At 37.6% G+C, this 10313-nt stretch overlaps 1 protein-coding gene and 1 long non-coding RNA gene across 8 annotated transcripts in view; one reads left to right on the forward strand and one right to left on the reverse strand.

The window, feature by feature from the left end:
- Positions 1–9638, forward strand: part of LOC306988952 (uncharacterized protein) — an 11832-nt gene extending 2194 nt beyond the window's left edge. For 2 of the 7 annotated variants that reach the window (XR_013795530.1, XR_013795531.1), the window contains exons 3-8: positions 123–446; positions 783–914; positions 4159–4479; positions 6511–6804; positions 7656–8549; positions 9507–9638. Coding sequence is in view for 5 of the 7 variants with exons in the window: in XM_079594190.1 (XP_079450316.1) it covers positions 123–446; positions 783–914; positions 4159–4479; positions 6511–6804; positions 7656–7756 (1172 nt within the window). In the remaining 2 variants the exon portion in view is untranslated. Of the gene's footprint in view, positions 1–122; positions 447–782; positions 915–4158; positions 4480–6510; positions 6805–7655 lie in introns of all 7 variants that reach the window. The other 5 variants (XM_079594190.1, XM_079594189.1, XM_079594188.1 and 2 more) reach the window with 4 other exon arrangements.
- LOC306988985 overlaps positions 1–10313 on the reverse strand; it is a 19929-nt gene extending 9616 nt beyond the window's left edge. The window contains exon 1 of the long non-coding RNA XR_013795539.1: positions 10176–10313. This is a non-coding gene — a long non-coding RNA (uncharacterized lncRNA). The remainder of the gene's footprint in view (positions 1–10175) is intronic.

Here is a 10313-nt window from a genome sequence, read left to right on the forward strand (position 1 = left end):
GTTATAAAGTTCCATTGTGAGCAAAAAATCGGCTCAAAATTGACCGTTCGCAAAGACCCAGATGAATGTAAACTTGAAATGTCGTGAAACACATTTTTGTAAATGTTCTGCTTGTTTTGCAGACATGGTTGGTGAGACGGAGGCAGTGAAGACAGTGTCAGTGACGGAGGGAACGTCTGTCACTCTACACACTGATGCTGAAATGCACAAAGATGCTCTGATGCTGTGGAGGTTTGGAGATGAAGGAATTCTCCTGGCTAAAATTGATGTTGAAACTAAGGAGACCTCACTAAACAACGCTGATGAGAGATTCAGAGGCCGACTGAACCTGGATCATCAAACTGGATCTCTGACCATCACAAACACTAGAATCACAGACTCTGGACTTTATGAACTACAGATCAGAGGCAGTGAGAGCTCACAGCGATTCATTCTTTCTGTCACTGGTGAGTCACTCTAAGTAACTGAAAGAGCAAGTCTTTCAATATAATGGCATACGGCAGGGTTCCTCAAATTCGGTCCTGGAGGGCCACTGCCCTGCAGAGTTTAGCTCGAACCCTGATCAAAATCACCTACCTGTTATTTTCTAGTGATCCTGAAGACTTTGATAAGTTTGCTCAGGTGATTTTGATCAGGGTTGGAACTGAACTCTGCAAGGCATTGGCCCTCCAGGACTGGATTTGAGGAACCCTGGCATACAGTATTATTAGCATATGTTTGAAGTCATTTCAGATCATCACATTGACTGACACTTCCACTATCTCTCTATATAACTGTCCCAGATCCACGTCTTTCTTCGGGTGCTATAGCAGGAATTGTTTTCGGTGTTTTAGTTCCTGTTCTGCTGCTTGTGGCTGCAGCTTTTGGTCTGATTTACTATCGCCACAGAATCTCTAAATTAAAAAGGCAAATGGGTAAGTAAAAAATTTAAAGAGAATTTCTGTTTCCTCCAAACTTGCTAAAACTTTTGTTATACTGTGTACACATTACATTATAGTCCCTATTTTGAGTGACACATCTTTCCATTTCTTTCTAAATCAATGGCGTTCGCTTACAGGGCGCAAGTTTCTGGATGGCACATAAGTCTGGAGTAATGAGTTTAGGTACAAGGGAGCAGTGCCAGTGGTTGTTCTGTAGGCAAACGTCAGTGACTTGTATTTGATGCGAGTGGCAACTGGCAACCAGTGCAATTTTGTGAGGAGAGGAGTGACGTGTACTCTCTTTGGTCTCAGAAATAGTTGCTCCATGTCAAACTTTCACGCTCGTTTTGACAATTTACATACTATGACCCTCTCACACAAGTCAAGTACCCTAGTGAAAATATATATACTAAAACGTATTTAAAAAAATATTTATATTATACTAGGAATACCACATACATTTACATATTTATGAACTTGTGCTGAGGTCCAACTAAAGATATACTTAAAGCTACACTGTGTAATTTAAGTTCTTTCAAAATGATATGTGCTCATGCATGTGTAATTACTTGCACCAACTAATCAAGTATTCTAGTGTAGAATCTGCCATTCAGAATACATACGAGCGAGTCGCTCGAATGGCGGCAGCCATGTTGCGCCTCCATCTTGAAAAGACATTAGCCAAAGAGGGACATACCTGGAAATTCAAGCTTCGCCCTTCGTGCTTTTACACTCAGTGGCACCGTGACGAATGCGAGGGGGGAGATTACTCGCGACTGCCGGCAGATGCAAATGCAATTTTTAATAGTTCTCTAAAGTAATCTCATCACTTGAAGGAACACTCATGGACGAAGTCAAACTGGAAGCCATGTTAATCTTGGAATAATACGGCCACCGTAGGAGTTAAAATGCCCTCGGAATGGGGCTAGAAAGTAATATTCAGTTGGTAGTCATAGGTCCCGTTTACATGGTTATTTTGAAAAACGTAGACATTTCCCTTCGTTTGTGCCCTTCGTTTACACGCAAATGGAAAATTTGCCTCTGAAAACGATTCTTTCTAAAAACTCCGGCCAGAGTGGAGATTTTGGAAAACTTAGTTGGCACATTTGCATGTAAGCTGAGAAAACTGAGTTTTGGGCAGCCGACGTCACAGTATGCGACAGTACTCGCACGCACCTGCATCAAAAGTGCGACCTATGTTCAAAAGAGAAAGAGGAAGTGATTCGTTGCTGTTGTTGCTATTTTCGGGATTCTTATTGGCTAACATGGGCTTGAGCTTCTCATTACACTGACACCTACAGGTTTGGCATGCTCTTGACGGTGTATATACATGGGTTCGTGTAATGCCTAGTTCACACTACAGGATTTTAAGACCGTTTTAAGCACGATTTGCAAATCGTTGAGCTCGCCGACAGGTCGGGGTGTTATCGCATTCAAATCGCAACCACATGTGATGTCATGAGCTACAGCCAATCAGAGCAAGGCGTGGGTTGAGGTCACGGGGAATACGCTCTTTTTTTTTTTTAGAGCAAATCATCGCGCAAACAGTTTGCAGCACTAATTTCTGTCTGACGTCCATATTCAAACAAAGACTCGCGTATTGTGTACTTGTGTTCTTCTTCGCTGGGTAGTGGCACGCGTGCTGTTTTGCGTGATTTTTCGCGTGATTTTTTTTGGTGACAAAATGTGGTTTGTAGACAAGATATAATCGTTGGGTGACAGAGTTGTTGTCAACTCGTGTAGTGAGTTACCTCCTGTTGTGGATCAATCATGTTGTGTCGTGTGGTGTGAACAGCTCAACAACTCATCAACACTCCTAATTTCACAGAGAGCAAGTCATGTAGTGTGAACCGCACAGTTCAGCCCAACGTTTTAAAATCCTGTAGTGTGAACTTGCCTTAAACGAACACTTTTCTGAAAACTGACAGGTGTGCACAATGTTATTTTTGAAAACGGAGAGGGTGAAATGTCCGTTTATTAAAATAAGTTTTAAATAGGAAAAATATCAAAACTCTTTGGTCATTTTTTTGAGAGAAATGCTTATGGTCTAATCAGATTAAATGATCTATGCTAAGCTATGCTAAAAGTGCTATCGCCAGAATCGGAGATTGGCTGGATGGATTCGGAAACGGTAAAACTTAACTGTTTAACTCTAGGGGAGTTGGAAAATGAGCCTATTTCCAAAAAAAGTGGAGTGTTCCTTTAAGAAATGTGCATTGTGCAATAAAGGTATAGGTTTTTTTCACTAGAGTAGTCAGAGCAACTTTTCTCTATTTGTGGATCTGACGAGACACACACACAAGCAAGTGACATATGTACGCAATTTCCTAAGAAATCCATCCCGACAGGTCTAAAATATAAATGCTTTATAAGAAGCTTACAATAGTAAATCAGGGTAAGATAAAAAACTTGTTTTGGAAGAAGGATTGATTAGGTATTGGCTCATTATTTAAATTGCGTTCATTTTGAACCTGAAAAAGTTACATAGTGTACCTTTAAACTTGTTTCCTTGTAAAATTCTTTCCATGTAAAATTGGCATTTGACACAATTTTGAAAGCCTCTAACATATACACTTTTTTGCAACACTTATCCTGTTTTATGTATTCGTTATTAGTACTATGATTTTTTTTTATTAGAATGACTTTTTTTTCCCTCTTTGTATTCAAATGTTCAAAATGAAATGGGGTGGAGTTGGGGAAAAAAATAATTAACTTCTTCCATCATTTACTTAAGTCATGTTGTTTCAAACATGCGGTTGTTTGTCACTCTTTTCCATTCAACATTTCATAGTGACCTCAATGTTCAAGCTCTAAAAAGGAAAAGGACCAAAAATGCACTATAATGGTGACCAAACAATTCATGCTATATATCCCAAGTCTTCTAACGTCAGATGATAACTTTGTTTAACGGACACTGTTATTCACTGGTAATCTTACACTTCTCCAATGTTCTGCAAAAATTGTTGATGTGCTGCTGTAGATTTTACATCCTTGACACTAAATGGCATTTGTTAAATATGTCAAAGCAAAGCACAATGATCAACTGTGAGTGCAGAAAAGAGAATGAGATTTGAGATGTGTGGCATTACCAGCAATTTTTCAGTCTGTTCTTCACTCAGAAGACTTGGAATATAGCATGAGTCATAAGTCATATGGACTTTATGGTGTGGTTGGTACAGTAATTAAGATGTCCACCTGCACACTCATGAACACATTTCTGTTCTCTGTTTCTGTGTAGCGGTGACATGTGAAGAGAAGGAAGAGAAGAAAGAGACTGTGACGGAGGGAGAATCTTTCACTCTACTAACCGGTCTTACTCAAATACAGAGTACTGATACAATAGAGTGGTGCTATGAAGCTGAAGACAATCTCATTGCTGAAATCAATGGAGAGACCAGAAGGACATTGCCAGGTGCTGATGGGAGATTCAGAAGCAAACTCATGCTGGATGAGAGAACTGGGGATCTCACTATCAATAACATCAGAACCATTCACTCTGGACTCTATAAACTAAAGATCAGCAACGACAGAAGAACCAAATACAGTCTTACTGTCAATGGTAAAGTATATCAACTCTTCCAATGTGTTCTCATGCACTAAGTAATCAGTTTAGATGATCTGAAACTAAAGCCTTTTCAAAGTGCTCAATCTTTAATTACTTTTAGATTGCTTGCAAGTATAGGGCCACGTTATGAATTCATAATGTTATGTAAATATACAGTTAGGAGATTGGTTGTAAGTTGTAATATTGCATGAATTAATTAGGGATATTTTGAGGAGAAACAAGTCACATAATGAGAAAAGGCATGATCAGGAATCATAGATAGTCAAAGATTAGGGCTGATTTGGCCCAATTTTAATGAATCTTCATTTCTTAAATCACTTTAATCACGTGGTGATATTGAGTGGCCGTTTACACAACACCGTTTTCAACTAAAAACATTATCGTTTCCATGTAATCTCCAAAAACGCGAATTTGTGAAAACAGTAACAATGTTCATGCAGTGTTTCTTTACAAAAGTGACATCGCCAATTACTGGTCTTAATAATACGGCATTTTCTGTTGTTTTCACGGATCTTTGTGAATGGGATTGTTTTGACAACGTTGTCATCTGTACTCGAAAAACTGCTGTTTTAGGATACGTTTACAGAACAACTCGCCTATGTACTAAAACGGAACAGGATTTCCGTAGCTTTTTTTGCGCGTACAGATGACATCGTCAAAATGATTCCTGTTCGCACAGATCCGAAAACGGCTAAAAACACTGTATTATGCATGCCAGAACAGTAGTTGGCGATGTTTGTAAAGAAACACCTCACGCCTATAAACTGAACACGTAGTATGTGTCATCGTTTTCACAAATACACAATTTTCTAGTTTAAGCGGTGACTATAACCGTATCGTTTTTAAAAACTTGCACTCCCCTCCCCAATGTTCAACATGTGGTTATAGCCTTGGATTTTATGTTTCTCGTTAAACGTTATGTTTACCTCATGAAAACCGTTCAGTGTTTGTAGTAGTTTGCTAGATAAAAAATAACCTGTAATTAAAACACCTTTATAACGCCACTTTTTAAGTGTTTATATTTATCAAATTGAAGTAACAGAAGTAGCTTATTTCATTCAAAGAAAATATATAAAATGTTTAAAATTTTAGTTTACAACTTTGAATTTGACTGTTGATTATTATATCTAAAAATAAGTCTTGACCAAGAGAGACTTCATTATTTAGATATTTCCCTTAAGAAAAATGTACATGCACTACATTAAATATTGTGAAAACGTGAAATAATTAAAATGAACTGAATCAAATCATGAAATGCCCAGCCCTATTAAAATTTAGTTTGAAATCATTTATTTTAATAAATCTATAAATCACTCCATGGCTTAAACATGTAAATACTAAAGCACATTTTTTTTTATGATTTGTGAATTCATCTTCTGCTCTGCTATCTGACTGCTTTATGTTCATTATGACTTTATTCTCATAACATTACAACTTCAATTAACAAAACAAAAAATATAGCTTTGCTCTGGAAAAAGGCTTAATAACATTATTATACATTTACAACAACAACATTCCTATGAGAACTCTATAATCTGGTTTGATGTTATATTTTTCTGCATTAGCTCATGCTTTATAGTTTTTTTTTTTTTTGGGGGGTTGTTAGTCTAAAAAAATGAGAACCGCAAATTCTTTGGAAACCACAAGAATGTGTTTTGGAGCGATACAAGTTTTTCTGCATATTTGCATGTTCAGTTGAAGAAGCCTTATCGCATAAAATCTATCAAAGTGTGTATACAGTGTATCTGCTCATCGAACAGTAAAAAATTTAGTAGTGCTATAAAAATTAACGCAAATTTTTTTTTTCAGTTTAACGTTCTCATTCACAATTAATGCATCCATATTTTCCCAAAATAATAATTTTGCCTATATTTTTCAAAGCCTAATAAATTTGAAAATGTATAGCTTTTAGTTTAGTTGACAAAATCTCATCTAAATGTATGTGCTGTTGAAAATGCCAAAATAATTGACTTCAAACATTTGTTTCTCTGTATTTCTGTCTCTGCGTGTTTCTGTGACGTGAAGTGAGTTCAATGTCAGTGAAGGAGGGAGGTCCTGCCCTTCTCCAGACTGGTGTTGAAATACAGCCAGGGGATCTGATACTGTGGACGTTTGGAGCTGAAAACAGTCTCGTTGTTAAAGCTGATTCAAGAACTCCTGATATTACTAATGAGAGATTCAGGGACAGACTGAACATGAACCAGACGACTGGATCTCTGACCATCAGAAACATCAGACCTGTAGACTCTGGACATTATAAACTACAGATCATCAACACAGAACAGACCAGATTCAGGAGATTCAATGTGACGGTCACTGGTGAGTAGAACAACATTTATTAAAAAACAGTCCACACTGTTTTCCAACAGTGCTTTCGCGATCCAGGTTATGTGAGCAGTGCGAATCACTAGTTAGTTAGTGCAGTTTATTTGAATGAGTGTGAACGTTACCATCCGAACCAAACAAGCAGATCGAGACCACTAAAAACATGGGTCTTGTCTGCTTCCAAACTAACTCTGGTGCGGTTCGAATCAAATATGAACGCAACACGGACCAATGACATGTAAACGAACCAAAAACCGGACATAATGTGACTCTAAAAAGGACCAAATCCGTCATAGTCATAATATTGCCCATCAGAACCGCGTCTCCTCACGGCAGATCTACGTTTGTGTGTGTGATGGAGGGATTTCTGAACCTGTTTTGACTTATTTACACATTTGTTCAAAATACCGCCATAGTTTCGGCTACGGACACACAACGAGCACGTTTATCCCAGAACACAGCATTGGTTTGGTGAGTTCTGTCCCAAAATATACGTGATAAAAGCCAACCAGTCAGATTGTTAACATATCCCTATGCCTTTAGGTTCATTGTTAAAAATGCCATTGTGAACTCTAAGCGGACCAGGACTAAATGTTTTTTTTGGTCCGGACCAAAGGAACCAAGCAAATCGAACTACAAATGTGAACAAACACTAATATTTTTCTTTACGTTTTTCAAGGAAAAAGATATGTAGTTATTTATATTGTAAAAATATTAGCTATATTTGTTTTTGTTTAGTGTACATGTTTAGAAAGTCTTGAGATTGTGTATGTAGATGTAAATGCAGCAGAAGCATTTCTTTCTTTTATTTTAATTTCTGTGATTGTCTCTTTATTTTCTGTCAGATTCCTCAGGAGACCGAGTGAACGAGCCAGCGACTGTAACATCACCGCTGTTGAATGGAGATGTTCCTGATGGAGAGGATGAGCAGCAGAGTTCAGTATGATGCGATAAGACACGCCCACCAGTGTTAATCACTGTGACATCATCAACAAAATATTTCTGCTTTTATGAAAGTGAGAAATGAACCCATGTTCTGGAAAAAGTTGGAATGAGTTCTTGTGTGATGAGCACATGACTAACAGCAGGTTACAGAAGACATGAGTTGAGGCGAGATACTGACGCTAATCTAGGGTGACCAGATGAGATTGGCTGAAAGTGGGGAGGGTGGGCGGGCTGGCCTCAGGACTCAACCTCCACTGACAGTTTTTAATGTTTTATCGACAATAACTACTCAAGATTTTGCTTTAGTATAATTTTCGGGACAATTAGGGCCAGATTTGGGATTTGGAACAACGGCTTAAGATTTCGTGACTGTCCCGATTTTTTCGAGACGTTTAGTCACCCTACTACACTAATCTCACTGCTGAAGAACTACTGAGAACTGATGAAGCACGAGCACATGTAATATGCTGAAGACTGAAGAGTTACTATGTTTTTTTTTCTTCTGAGGTTTAATTCATGGGAGCTTTTCAGTTCATACAAAGAGTAATCAGTTTTTTATGAAATATTCATATGTTGTCAAATACTTTTATACATTTATTAAAATGTTTAGTAAATCAATGTGATGTTAAAAATCTAAATGTTTACGCTGTTAAAATGGGTGCATCTGATTGGTCGTGTGTGTGCGTGCGTGTTCTCGTTATCAGGGAGGGAGCTCTCGCGATTCGCTTCATTCTCAGTGAAGCTGTGATTGTAAAGCATCGCATTTTGAGTGGAACTGATAAACTCCCTTTCAGGTATATATGTAACGTACATTTGGACACAAATGTATAGTATACTTTATAAATCAATTCAGCTAAACATTGTGTGTTTTATAAACGTATAAATTTAAATTGCAATATGATATGAAAGCATTAAAGGAACACTCCGACTTTTTGGGACTTTCGCCTATTCACCTTATCCCCCAGAGTTAGATAAGTCCATACATACCTTTTTCATCTCCGTGCGTGATAAGTCTGTTTGACGCACCCACCGCTAGCCTAGCTTAGCACAAAGACTGGATGTAAATGGTTGCAGGTGCTGCGGTTATCACTCCGCCCAAAGTAGCAGTGCTTCGCCTTCAGAGAATATAGTTCCCAGTATTTATACGGTTAAAATATGTCTGTGTCTCATGTGACTTTGTTTTTTGTACACTCTGTGACTATACAAATCACAACATGTAAATAGGAAAATGTTTGCGTTATTTTGTCACTTATTTGGATTAGTGTGCTAGCTGCAACCATTTACATCCAGTCTTTGTGCTAAGCTAGGCTAGCGGTGGGTGCGTCAAACAGACTTATACCACGCACGGAGATGAAAAAGGTATGTGTGGACTTATCTAACTCTGGGGGATAAGTTGAATAGGCAAAAGTCCCAAAAAGTCGGAGTGTTCCTTTAAGCTAAAAAGCAAGCGCAAACCGTACAGCAAAAGAAGGTTAAATATACATGTTATTTGAGAGTTATTCTGTTTGGTTAAAAGATGAATGTGTGATTTATATCGTTATGTGTTTTAAATTAGATGAAATTTTGTGAATACAGGGAGTGTAAATGCTTTAATGTAAGATATACACTAAGATATGAAACTTGAAGTGCATCGATTTGAGAAAATATATTTAAATAAGAGCTGATGCATTTGTTGTGTGTAATAATGATTGATTTATTGTCACAATTGATTCTCACTAAAGCTGTGATTGTTGCTCACCACTCCCTTTCAGGGGCACTACACCGAGACACAATCCTCAGTTAACCAATCGCTGTCTTCACTCAGGACGTGTGTGCACATGTTGGAATAGCTATAAAATGCTGTAAATGCCAAGATGTGAATAAAATCTCCAAAATTAAACTATACACTCGCTTGAGGTGGTTATTTTTTTTAGTCGACAAAAGGAAATGCATATAAACTGTGATGGAAACACATTTAGGCCTAGTTTATTTATTTAGGAATATGAGATAAAAAGTATAGGCTTATGTGACTGAATAATTCATTCGTAACTGTAATAATATTTGGACTTGTATCGCATCTGAAACGTTGCTCTGACTGAGTCTAATAATTTTGAAATTCTGTGTTATAAAATTCCAGAGTCGAATCGGTCAAATACAAACTTGAACTTCGCTGATAGATTTAAATACTTACTTACAATAAACTAATATTAGAAAATCAGAAAGTCAAAAGAAACCTACCTCTCCCATGAGGTAACAATGCAAAAGGGAAGAGGAGGAGACCGAACAGGAAGTTCTGCGGACCTCTGACATTGCAACAATTAAAGGGGAAAGCATTCACATTTCAATCAGGCAGCCACATCAAGTACATATATTAATGAACTATTTTGTGTGAATTCTACTAAACTACATATATTAAACAATAATTTCTATACCTGTTACACCTACCTCTTGTGGTGATGGAGCCCATTGCTTCGGAGATGTTTCTGTTTTTGGACATCTTTTTATTAAATGCTGCGAGGAGACGCAGAAGAATTAGTGAAATATCTCCCATGGTCTAAAGGGGTTGTCTCTATTCTCTT

The sequence above is a fragment of the Phoxinus phoxinus genome, assembly GCF_949152265.1.
Source record: "Phoxinus phoxinus genome assembly, chromosome: 20".
Taxonomy (NCBI): Eukaryota; Metazoa; Chordata; class Actinopteri; order Cypriniformes; family Leuciscidae; genus Phoxinus; species Phoxinus phoxinus.